This window comes from Apodemus sylvaticus, chromosome 9 (assembly GCF_947179515.1).
Source record: "Apodemus sylvaticus chromosome 9, mApoSyl1.1, whole genome shotgun sequence".
Taxonomy (NCBI): domain Eukaryota; kingdom Metazoa; phylum Chordata; class Mammalia; order Rodentia; family Muridae; genus Apodemus; species Apodemus sylvaticus.
Genome location: NC_067480.1, coordinates 106,078,010 through 106,091,005, shown reverse-complemented (window position 1 = coordinate 106,091,005; position 12,996 = coordinate 106,078,010). Strand labels below are relative to the sequence as shown.

The window sequence follows — 12,996 nt, the reverse complement described above, 5'->3', positions numbered from 1 at the left end:
GGTAGGCTCCCAGACAGCTCAGGCATTAATCACCAGAAGAGCAAACTCTAGCTAATGCAAGCTTGGGACCTGGCACTGCAGGTCTCCAGGATGGGGGGACTGGGACAGACCCTGAGCCTCTAGCTCTCCAGAACTCGTCACTATGTCTGCATCCTTCAATGTGATACTGCAACTCTACAAGATGCACTTCCCTAGTTCTTTGAAGCTGTTCTAGTATACTGGCAGGACTGGGAAAGGCCTCTCCAGCATCTTGCATAGGCAGAAAGGCATCTTGCATTTATGAGATTATAGGTTCAACCTCCAATCCCCAGCACCAAAAAAATTAAATAAATAAATAAACAAATAAACAAATAAATAAATCAGTAAACCCATGGGAAGCCCAAAACTTGTAACGAGTTGGTCGAGTTGGTCACCAACACACATGCACACACACCCACACATGTGCACACTCACACATATGCACACATACACACATTCTTACACAAGGTGCTGAAATCATCAAAAGCCTTGAAAAGCAAGAGAGGCACTGACTGTGGATGGGCAGATATTGGTCTTCAAAATGAGCTGAAGAGCTAGCTCTATTGTACAACATGGTGACTGCAGTTACAAACAATGCAAGACTAAGTGTTCTTACCACACACATGTACACAAAGATGCTAATTACACTAGGGAATCCATATAATAATTAGCTTGATGTAGTCATTGTACAGTGTGTACACATATCAACACTTGTTAAAATGGTCGTGATGGCACACAGCTACAATCCTAGCACTTGGGGAACCTGAGGTCAATGAAAACTCAGTTGAGGGCCAGCCAAGGCTATTTAGTGAGACTGTTCCCCTTCCTGCCCTCAATAGGGGGGGAAACCAGGCATAGTGGCACACGCCTTTAATCCCAGCACTTAAGAGCCAGAGGCAGATGGTTTCTATGAGTTTAAGGCCATGGTCTCTAGAGTAAGTCCCAAGACAGGCGGGGTTACAGAGAAACCTTATCTTAAAAAAAAAAAGGGAAGGAAAATAAGAGGGAGGGAGGGAGGGAAGAAAGAAAGGAAGGAAGGATCAATGGAAGGGGAAAGGATTGGAAAGGGGAAGGAAGGAAGGAAGGAAGGAAGGAAGGAAGGAAGGAAGGAAGGAAGGAAGGAAGGAAGGAAGGAAGGAAGGAAGGGAGGCAAGAAGCATGTCCAACGAGAGGGCTCTAGACCGTGAGGGTGGACACCTGAGTTCAGTCCCTGGACGCACATGGTCAAGTGGAAAACTTACTCCGGAAAGTGACCTTCTGACCTCCACACATGCCAAAGCCTAGGCAGGCCTTGAACTTGCAATTCTCCTGCCTCAGCCTGCCTAATAGCTAGGATAATGGTCTGAGGCCCAGCCTTCCACCTCCCTCACCAGTACCCTCCCACCACAATCTCTAAACTCCAGTGATCCCGTCCAGTGCTCAGCAGTGCGGCTTCTAGAGTCCAGGGCTGGGGTCGTGCGTGAGGACGTGAGCACCAGCTAAGCATCAGGCAAGCACCACACAGGTGTCAGTATTCGGACGTTCCCTTCTTTAAGCTTTCCGCTCCCCCCCCCCCCTTTTATTTTACTTACTATTATTTTAAGCTGTTTCTTCACTTATTTGGGGGTGTGACTGAAAAGTTTCCTTTTGGAGGTCAGGAGACAAAGTGAGGCAGAGGAAGCCAGTTCTCTCCTCCCACTGTGTGGACTAACCCCAGGTCTAGCAGCAAGTACCTTTGCTGAAAGGGGCAGTGGCCATCTTGGCATCCCGTCAGGACTGGACGACTGCTTGCTGTCCCCAGGCAGCAGCACTTGGGCTCCCTTCCCCTTCTCCCTGAGACACTTCTGTGTCTAAGAAAGCCATTCTGTTTCAGTCTGCTCATCTGATTTTTCGAGGCGGTCTCTGTGCAGGCCAAGTCCAACTCTCCACACCTTGTCTCTGCCTCCCAGAGTGTTTGGGGTACAGCTGTGTATCACCACCAGATAGGCATTTTGAGCCTGGCCCGTTGGCCTAGGATTGCAGCAATCAGACACCTCTGAGGCTGGAAGACCGCCGTCAAGTTGTCTGTGTTACACAGTGAGTTCGAGATCAGCCTGGGTTACATTATAAGACTCTCATCCTAATAGATAAACAAACAAACAAATCTCTCTATCCCCATCTCCATCTCTTCTTCTTTCTCTGTGGATGTCAGTAGCCTCTTGCTATGTCCCTGATCCCTTTGAGTCTCCGCTGGTCCAGGCCTCTTCCTCCCTATCCTGAAATAAAAAGAGCCGAGTGGAGCAGTGGCTGGTGCGAGGCCGTCTTCCTCCTACCTGACTAGCCTGACCGTACGCCCTCGTATTTGGGGAATGGATGCACCATCAGTTAAGATGGCACCCAACACCGCCCACCAGCAGGGGAAACAGGGAACCATGCCTGGTGTGCTCAAGGCCTGAGTGTGGGGGTAGAGAGGAAAGTTGAGGTGGCTCAGAGGGTGCGAGGCGCTCACCTCCAGGCCTGATAAACTGATTCCCATCCTGGGGATCCATGTGGTAGAAGGAGAGAAATAATCCTTAGGAGTTGTCCTCTGTCACCCCTGCCCATCATGGAGCACTCAAACACACACACACACACACTCGAGCACACACACAGTTTTTTTTTTTTAAAGAGAATATCCTCGGCTTTCAGTTCTCCCTCAGATATTATTTCCTTTCTGCCCAGCTTGTGATCCTTACAAATAAGATAATATCTGACTTTTTGCTGATGGTTTTATAATAGGCTTTAAAAAAATTGAGTGATTTGCTTTTTACAGAAACTAAGTTCTTTTTATTTTAGGTGTGGGGGGGGCACACGCATATGAGTGGGGTGGGCATCAGACCCCAGACATGAAGTTACAGGTGACTGTACTGGCAAACTTAAGTGCTGAGAGCCCATCTTGAGTCCTCTGGAAGAACAGTGACTGCCCTTTTGTTTTTGGGGTTTTTTTTTTTGGTTTTTTGGATTTGGTTTTGTTGAGACAGGGTTTCTCTGTGTAGCCCTGGCTGTCCTGGAACTCACTCTGTAGACCAGGCTGGCCTCGAACTGAGAAATCCGCCTGCCTCTGCCTCCCAGAGTGCTGGGATTACAGGCGTGCGCCACCACACCCGGCAACTGCCCTTAATCAATGAACCATCTCTATGCCAGAATGGACTTTTTGCTGAGATCAATACATTTATAACTTACAACGAAGAAAGGAGCCATGCCAGAGACTGGGGCCTACTGTCCGTGTAAGAGTTACCGTGGTCACCAGTGTCGCTGTCAATGCCAACTGGGGCGCGTCTGGACAATGGGAACAGTAACAGTTAACATAGCTAATGTTTACTACACAGTGACATGGTCCTGGCCACAGAGCTAAATGCCTTGCATGCCTGACCTCCTTCAGTCCTCACATCAACCCGGAGGTGGACACAGTCACCAGCATGGATGGGCAGCGTCATGGCCACCAAGGAAATTTTTCTGAGTTCAAGAGTAAGGTCACTATTCTAAACAATTCACAAAATAAACCAGCCATACATGGATTTACTTATTTTTCAAACTTACTTTTTTAATTCTTGGAAAAGTTGGAGAAGGAAGACTTAAGCTGGGACTAGGTCTCTGGGTTATGTGCCTGTGCATAAAAGTGTGTGAGATAGCCTTCAAGTACCAGGGCATGGCCCTGCCTGTGAACATGGGCAGGTGTGTGTTGTGTGTGTTTGTGTGTGTGTGTGTGTGTGTGCGTGTGTTTGTGTGTATGTGTTTTCTCACAACTATGCAGAACGCAGATCTGGGGTAGGGAGATGTGTGTGGACATGTCACATATGTGTGCTTGTCTGGGTAGAGAAGGGATCTTCCTTCTAAGGAGGCTCCGGACTGCCTGCTGGCCAAAGACTAGGCATTCCAGAGAGCCCAGGGAACCAGTCTTTCTAGAACCCTGCCAGGTCACAGTAGATCGGGCCTGCAGCTGGAGAGCTGCTCTGAGGGCAAGCTCTGGGGAATGCCCCAGCTCCACCGAGTTTAACCCCGCCACCAAATGGGCTGGCACTGGACACAGGGCCTCTCTGGGTCCTGCTTCCTTCCGGCAGAGCCATGTGGGGGCAAAACAAGATTAATAATACAGGATGATAATAAGTCATTTCTTACCTAAGAAGAACCAACCTAAGCTGGATTCCAAAGGCAGGCCATAAAACTGTACCGACAGTGATCTTAGTGTCAAAAGACCTAGGGCGGTCCAGGCAGAGCACACAGACGGAGAATAAGAATGGTTTTCGTTTTGTTTTGTTTCAGACAAAGTCTCATTATGCAGCCCTGGCCAGACTGAAATCTGGTATCTGCCCACCTCTGTCCCATTTGTTGCCAGAATGGCAGACCTGTGTCACTATGAACATGGTTTTGATATTGCTGTTTGTTGTAAGAAGCTTTAAAAAGTTCACAACGGAAGTAAGCCTCAATCTCCCTCCATCTCTTCCCGCCACCCTCCCGGGACTCTGGCCGCCCCAGGCTTAAACTCACAATCTTCCTATCTCAGCCTACAGACGCGAATGCTAGGATTTCAGGTGCCCCATGATACCCTACCATGGAATGAAGGTCTAAAAAAAGTTGTCACGACACATCAGAATATTCAAAAGAGTTCCTTCTTGAATCCTACACATGCTGGTAGTTTGGTTTGGCTTAGACTTTTTGTTATCTTTGCTGAAGTTCTGGCAATGAGATGCCTGTTTTTTATGGCTATGAAAAAATAATGATCAGCAATCAAAATAAAAGAAAAAAGAAAATGCCAAATAAATAAAACAGGAATACAAATAAGCAGCCCAGACTTGAGTCTACAAGAGTCTCCAAGCTTCCTGCAGCAACATATCTTGGCACGCTCAGCTGTGAGGACAGGGACGACTACAGTCCAGGGCAACTGAGGCAGACGGGCCCAATGTGGCAGCACTTGAGGGCAGCTGGTGCAGTCATGCCAAGGTAGAGGCTGGCTGAGATGGCAGTAGGGCCCAGGCTCATGGTGAATAACCCTCAAATCCTCAGAGAAATTCCCTCCAGAAATCCAGAGTGTCCTTAAGCCCACAAGAAATGTTAAGAGAAAGTAGTCCGAGGACAAGCAAAGGCAGCCTGTCCCTGCTCGTGGTTGGATGAAGGAACCAGTAGGTCCTGCCAAAGCCAGGCACTGAGACAGTGACATGGGAAGCTGACCCACTCCCCTCCTGTACATACTTCCCTGGTCATGTAGCCTTTCAGTAACCAACATCCGGTGTAGGCTAAACAGTCTCTGTCCTCAGACTGGAGCAGGCAGGTAAACCACTCAAGGCACAACAGGCTTCCTTCTGTTCAAAGATGCCTTTGTGGCTCTGTCTAGAGGATGGTAGGAATTGGGCAGGGATACAGAGACAGCGCAGTGATCTGCACTTCAGAGCCAGACGGGCTAAAAAGCAGCCACAACCGGCAAAGGTACTCTTGCCTACAAAAGACCAGTGAGGCCAGTCTCTGCCTAAGCCTTCCCAAGAGGCGTGTGAATTAGTGGCCCGTGTGAAGAGCCCCAAAAGGTCCCCTGGCTTCACTGCTTCTCCAGACTTCTAGTGACAAGACAGCTTCCTCTCGGAGGTCCCCTCCCTTCATTCACTGCTCCTATTGGGCACACGGTTCCGTGACCTTGTGGACCCCCGTGCTCATCTGTTTCCGGGTTAAACTTTGTTCAGCGATCCTTATCCTGATCTGTGATGTCAGGAAACCATTGGAGCTGGACACTTTATATTAAAAAATGAGTCTTTAAGACATAGGCAACCTCCTCTGGCACGCCCACAACTGGTTTAAGGGAGGCTTGTCAACAGTTGGTCTCCAAGATCACAGTGCCCCAGCTCCTTGGAGGGAACCAGCCTGCAGGTGGTGCAGTGCCCGCCTGCTCCACAGAGCTCTGCCCCTTACTCATAGCACAGCAGAAGACAGAAAGGAGACAGCAGCCTGCCTGGCAGAGGGCTGTGTCAGCTGCCCACACTTGGGACTGATGCATTAGGTGCAGAGTGACGTTCACACAGACGGCAACCATCACTCTCAGACACGGCTCCTCAAGAGCAAATCACTGACTGACAAGGAGCCGATGACATCAGCTGAACAACTGTCTCTGAGCCCCGGCTTAGATGTCCCAGCCAACAGCCCGTTGCTCCTCCTTACTGCCGAGCCCAGGCCCTTGACACGTTTTCTCCTTCTCCACGAGCCTGGCAGTGACAATGTCCAGCCTGACCCTGGCCTTCCTCCCAAGCCCCATGTGAGTATTTCACCTGCACTGGAGCCCAGACGCTATACACAGTAGTGTAGGCTACGCCTGACCACAGGAGCACCACCTGAGTGGGACCCTGTCGGAAACACAGACTCTCAGGCATGGTGACTGGAGCCTATAATCCCAGCACCTAGAAGGCTGAGGCAGGAGGATCCTTGTGAGTTTAAGGCCAGTGGGCTACATTAGTAACGTAAGACACTGTCTCAAGAAAACAAAACCAGGGCAGTGACATGCTGGAAGAAAAGCATTCAGTCTCTGGAACCAATGGCAGAATGAAAGAACTCCTAAAAGTTTCAGTGCATATATACACATACATGTGCACATACACACAAACACACACACATACAGTACACATGCACAAGCTCGCCTGGGTGAACAGGCACATACACACACACAAACATGTACAAACACAGGAGCACACACACACACACAGAGGAAATGGCTCCAAGAGAGGAAATGCTAACTTTCAATAAAAAGTCTGGGTGATCGATCGAAGCAAGTGTGAGAAGCTCTGATGTTTACGGTGCTGAGCAACAGAGGGAGAGAGTTCTTATTTCCTTTTGCCCCATTCTCACCAGACTGACTCTTCTCCTTTCCCTATTACAGTTAAGTCACATCATCATCACCAAATCACAAGCCTGACACCTCCAACATCCGAACATATGTGCCCCACCTGCCCTATCTGTGTGTTTGTACAAGCAGGCCCTGGTCGCAAGTCTGTCTCCCTGGCAGACTGTGAGCTGTGACTAGGAGGCCTGACACATCTCTGACTCCCCACAGCCAGCGCTGGGTCTGACACATGAGCTGCGAAAAGCTACACGTTTATTGAACCAACGCCTGAACAGGTAGCCGTGGCAGGGAGCAGCAGAAATCACTGAAGGTGTGTCAGATGGCAGGAACTAAAAGTAAATGCAAAATTCAGGCAGTGTTTTTTTTTTCTTCTTGACTTTATAGTTGTTCTGGGAATAAATTAAGTAGATGGGAAAATCTGACGTGGCACAGACAGGAACATGGGAGGGATTTTTTTTTTTTTTAAAGAAAATATTTCTAGCTTGCTTTCTTCTCCAAATTACACCCTAACGTGCTGGGAGGAGCACTAAGGGTTCAAGGTCACGTCGTAGGCCTGTGACCAAGCTGGGTGGAGTGTTTATATCCCTCAATATACAGTGGTCCTGAGGGTTATAAGGTGGGTGGGGAAGATAAGAAGAGCTAAGGGCCTGGGAGGGGCGGAGCCACCCAGGAAGGGGCACAGAAGGGCTGGAAGGTGGGCTCCAGGTTGGGGTTGGGGTTGGGTCATTTGTGACTCTGTCCCAGCACTTGCCAAATCATCTAAGGGGAATTCAGATGTAAACTGGTTAGGAGTCACTGGACTTTCTTGTTTCAGGATTCCAATCTGTGACAAACCCACTCCCAACACCCAGTACTGCAAACAGTTTTAGGCGAGGTTCCAGCAGAAGGCCAAGGTTCAAACTCTGTGAATCTGGGTGGCACGGGTTAACTGGCATGTCTTCATGCCACACAGATTCTTACTCCCAAGGGTCCCTAGAGCCTGTCTTGAATGTGGCAAGAGGGTTCGCAAGCATCTAATGTTAACTGTCTTGAGGTTGGAAGCAGAATTCTCTGCCTTGATCCTAGGGGAATTCAGCTCCCCACACCCTGTGCTGTGCAGGGCATTTCGTGATCCATCTTAACGAGGGAGGCTGTGTAAAATCTCCTATGGCCAAAGATGGCTTAGCAGCAGGCAAAGGGACATGACTGGCGATGGGCCTTGAGTGTCACACTTGGAGCCTGGAATTGAGGCGCACACACACACACCCACACACACACCCACACACACACCCACACACACACCCACACACACACACACACACACACACACACACACACACGCTGCTTTCCATGGTGCGGCAGTGCTTCCTTTAGCCTTAGCATAAATGTCTCAAAATTCTGAAGCTTCTAGAATAGCAATAATTTTCTCCCAAATCTGACAAGTCCTTTATTCATTTATTCATTCACTGGGTAATAGTTTATTGAGGCCTTACTGTGTGCCAAGGGCCATACCAGAGCTATCGACACAATCACAGAGCACAGAGCCTGCCCTTTGGATCTTATATTGTACTGGGTGGAGGCGAGGGTTCAGCAAACCACTGAGCCCTGAGCTGAGAAGGAGCGGAGCACAAGGCAGAGGACTGGGAGAATCAAGAGAGATGTTGGGGTTACAGGCTTAAATGGGGGTGACAGCAAGGCCTCGTAGAGCCAATGCTGAGGAGACAGATTAGGGAAGGAAGCCACACTAACTTTCTTGGAGAGCAGCTGGGGCGCAGGCCCCAGAGCGGGGAGTGCCGAGGTGTGTTTAAGGAACAGGAAGGCTGAAGTGGCCCAGCAGACAATCCTCCATTCATTTGTTCAGCTAACGTTCACCGAGGCCCCATCTGTTGGCCAGGCCTGCAGTGGTGAAAACCAGTAAGGCAGGGCCCAATGCTCAAGGAGCTTACAAAGCTGGGAGCAGGGATTAAAGAACCTGGTTTAAAAAAAAAAATTACAGATGCAGGCTTGGGGCGCACACCTACAATCCAGTCTGGCCTCAGCTCCAGAGTAAGAAAGCTGACTCAAAACAAAACCAATCTCAAGCAGACAGACAGACGGTCTTCAGCAAGGCAGGCGGCTTCTGGCAGAGTGAGGACCAGAGCCATCACTCAAACTGGGGATGAAAGACCCAGCAAAGACCCTGAAACACGCCCCCCTGTGTGGCATAACGCTGGCGCCACTGAACTGCACTTGTTCCTTGTTAATAACAAAAACAGAAAAGCCTTCCAGACACTAACCTTGGAGAGAAAATCTTAGAAGCTGTAAAATGCACTCTGGGTGTGTGTCACATCCTGGGTAGCCTCAGACTAGGGGTGGGCACCAGATAGAAAGACCCAGGAAAGCCCACACAGCCACGGCGGGAGGTGTAGGCAATGGCAGGACACCTCAGTGGTAATTTACAAATTAAAACTGGTCTCCTCCGTCCTCCAGATATCGGGAAGGCAGCACACATGGCCCAGGGCCAGTTCATAAGGAGTGACCACTGTGTCACACTGTCATTTCCATGACCCACAGGATAGGTTGCTTCCGCTTTTGCATAAACTGCTTGGGACCCACACTCTAAGGCCTGGACTCAGGCCACAAGCCTCTGTCAAGGAAAGTCTGGTGGGCCAAATGGTGGGGGTAGAGCTCAGTCCAGAACAACTCTGGCCTAAGAGATGCCGGCTCTGTTTTTCCAGCTTGGTGAAGAACACTTCTTCACAGGACAGAGTAGAGTCCAAAAATGCCCTGCCCTGGCCCAGCACGCTCCCACAGAACAGAGGTCAGCCCTGCTAATCCAGAGCTGGACACCAAATTAAGCCGATTCATACTAGATGGGTCCAGATCTAACCAAACTGATGGGGAGGGACTGGTGGGGATATCTGTCACCAGAAAACCACCTCAGACCAGAGGCAGCTGAGAAAGAAACTGTCATGAGAGTCCTCACCAGGTTCCAAATGAAGCCATTGCAGAGAAATTTTCAGGTTCCCCAGCTGCAAAACAGAGTCGAGACACAGTCCCCACTGTTTCTACTCAGACCCAGAGCGAAACAGGCTCCTGGGGCTCCACCACTAAATCTCCTCCCGTGCCACCCAGACTGTCTCCAGTGCTGGCTTGCAGTCCTCAAGATGCCCTCAGCTCTGACGCTGAGATCTGTGTGGAAAACTTAAAAGGGAGAGTACCAACCTGCCTCCTCGGCCTTGACCAGACCCAAGTGCACCTTTTAAGACCAGATCTGGTAGGGCCATCTCTTCTCTCCTGATCCTATTTCAAGACTGTCCACCACCTTCCTGGTTCCGAAATGACCCCGGGCTTATCCACAACTTGTGGTTCCCAGGTCAGCCTGAGCCTTTGCCAGAAACAGCTCTACATACAGGAGGAAAGTTGGCACCAGGATTATGAAGCAAAGTCCCTACAGAACAAGCTTCAGGGTTCTAAAGAGTCGCCCTTTCTCCCTCCTCACCTCCTTCAGCCTAGGAGGGTTTCACTCATATGATATCCGCCTTGTTTACAGCCACTTTGAGGGTTTCAGGGTAGAAGAGGGAGGAAGCCTTGGTTGGGAATAAGGAAAAGGGTGTGTGCCCTGACTGAGCTTGGAGGCAGGGGAGTAAACCGTGTTAAGTGCCTACCTACCTGGGAGCTAGCCAAGCACACATGAGAAAACACACACATACACATGCACACACACACACACACACAGAGAGCAAGGCCACCTGAAGACTGGGAGTGGGGGCAAGTTTATGTTTGGCTCTTGGGAAAGATGGAACAGTAACCAAAGCTTGCTCTCCAGGTTTCTGCTAAGCCATGAAAACTGCTAGTTGTCATTGTTTGAGTCAGGAGCCAAGAAGAGATCTCCCAGTTTGGCCCGTGGGCTGGAGGGTGACTGCCTGGTGAGGACTCACAGCTCCAAACCTGGAACAAACTCAGGTGGAAAGGTGTTCGAATACTCCAACCTATCCCCTGGTGGTCACGGGCCAGCAGAGCCAGAAGGTCCACTAGACACAGCCACCTGCTGAGCCACAAGTGAATCCTTGGCTTCCCCACAAGAGGGGTGTGACTGGGCCCCAAGTCACTTCATCTTTTAGGATTTCCCTCAAATGCATCCCCCCCTGTGACAACACCTTCAGCTCCCAGGTTCCTTCCCCTCCCCACACTTCAAGCTTCCGTGAGGCCAGGGGGCTGCCTCTTTTCAGGTTTGCCCTGTCTCCCTCCCCCAGCTCCAGACAAGTGCAGCTCCTTCAGCTTTGATTCAACTTAAACCCAGAGCACAGTGCCCGGCAGAGGGCAAAGGCTTGGGAACTGCTTCTGCTGCGCCTGATAACGTTCCCACCAAAGGCCTAGGAAGCGATGGACGGAGGGACCCAGAATCAATCACACACACAGAAGGGTAAAATCAACAGACTTGAAAGCATGCGGGGGATGCTTCAGGGGAACCAGAGGTATCAAAAGGACATTTAACCAGGAGCCACAGAGTCCTTACCCTTCTTGAATTCCTCCAGCATGGCGTCCAGCTTGGTGTCATGAAAAACAAAATGCACTGGGTGGTTGTAGAAGCGAGTGATGGTCTTGAGCGGGGTGCAGTCATCCGGGTCAACAAACGCCAAGTCTTTGACATAAAGGATATCTACGATATTGGACTGCTCGTCTTCAAACACAGGAATGCGAGTGTAGCCACTCTCCATAATCTCCGACATGGTGTTGAAGTCCAGAATGGCATCGCTGCGAATCATGAAGCAGTCATGGAGTTGGGTCATGATATCCTCCACCGTTTTGGTCCTTAGTTCCAGGGCACCCTGGATCATGTTTAACTCCTCCTTCACCAAGTCGTTATAGGGCTCTGTAACCTTCAGCATCTCCATCAGCTTCTCCCGGTTGTAAACAGTGCGGATCTCCTGACCCAAGACGAAGTCCAGGAGCTTGCTAATGGGGAAACTCAGGGGGAAGGTGAGGAGCATAAAGATTTTGGTGAGAACAATAGTGTTAGCACCCACAGCCAGCCCGTGGCGGGAGCACAGGGCTTGAGGTAAGATCTCCCCGAAGATGACAATGCCAATGGTGGAGGAGGCCACTGCCATGATGCCAGACCCGATGAGGTTGTCTAGAAGGATGGTGAGGGAGGTGTTGACTAGCACATTCCCCAAGAGCAGCGAGCAGAGCAGGTAGTTGCCCTTGCGCCTGATGGGCTCTATCTTGCGAGCGTACTTTCTCTCCTTCTCAGTTCCACAGTTCTGCACGATGCGCAGCTCCATCGGGTCCAGGGCCATAAGCCCCAGGTTGAGGCCGGAAAAGATGCCCGACAGCACCAACAGCACCAAAACGAGAAGGATGTGCAGCCAGAGCGGCAGAAACCGCCCATGCTCCTCCACCATGAAGAGCAGGGAGTCCTTGTCCGTCCATTTGATCCAGGGCCCGTCGGCCCGGGTCCGGGTGCACAGCGCGTACAGCTTCATGTTCTCGCTCCTCCGCAGGAACTTGGTAATCACCACTAGCATCCCCGACGTGTTCCCGCGGCTCACGTTGACCAGACGCTGGACCACTAAGTCCTTGGTGAGCTCCAGGCAGTTGGTGGAGTTGTGGACCGTCTCGGCGTCGTCCACCTCGGTGAAGGAGATCAGGTTGCTGGAGATCTCGCCCAGGCTGTGGCCATAGAGCCTCAAGTTCACCGTGCTGCCCTCCGACACGAAGATGCTGCCATCCGGGTTCATCCCGCACGACTTGTTGCAGCTCGCCAGCCTCATGCCTAGGATCACGCTCTGCTGGGGGCTGCTCTGGCCGCTGGCCGCCCGTGTCCATAGCAGCAGCAGCAGCGCGGCCAGGAGGAGGCGCCCTCGGGCCGGCCAGCCGTCCCGCCGCCCGCCCCCGCCCCCCGGCGCCATGTTGCTCTGGCCCCGCCGCTGCCCGCGCCCCGCCGCGCGCCTCACTCGGCGCCGCCGCTCCTGCCCTCCTGCCGCTCCGCCGCCGCCGCGCCAACTGCCCCAGCCGAGGGCCTGACGTCAGACCGCGCCCCGCCCGCCCCGCCCCGCCGCCCCACGCCCCTTATTTGCATGCGAGGTCCCGCCCCTACCCACGGCTCGCGCGCCCCGCTTAAGGAGGTCTGAGCGCTTAAGGTGGAACGGCGCTGGGCGAGCGCGGGAGCCCGGGGCGGGGGTGCGCCCAGCCAAGCT

At 51.5% G+C, this 12,996-nt stretch overlaps 1 protein-coding gene across 4 annotated transcripts in view; it reads right to left on the bottom strand.

Annotated features, from left to right (window-relative positions):
• Cnnm4 (cyclin and CBS domain divalent metal cation transport mediator 4) overlaps positions 1–12,754 on the bottom strand; it is a 37,920-nt gene extending 25,166 nt beyond the window's left edge. For 3 of the 4 annotated variants that reach the window (XR_007979482.1, XR_007979483.1, XM_052192960.1), the window contains exon 1: positions 11,313–12,753. Coding sequence is in view for 2 of the 4 variants with exons in the window: in XM_052192960.1 (XP_052048920.1) it covers positions 11,313–12,708 (1,396 nt within the window). In the remaining 2 variants the exon portion in view is untranslated. Of the gene's footprint in view, positions 1–11,312 lie in introns of all 4 variants that reach the window. The other variant, XM_052192962.1, reaches the window with a different exon arrangement.
• Positions 12,755–12,996: the final 242 nt, after the last annotated feature.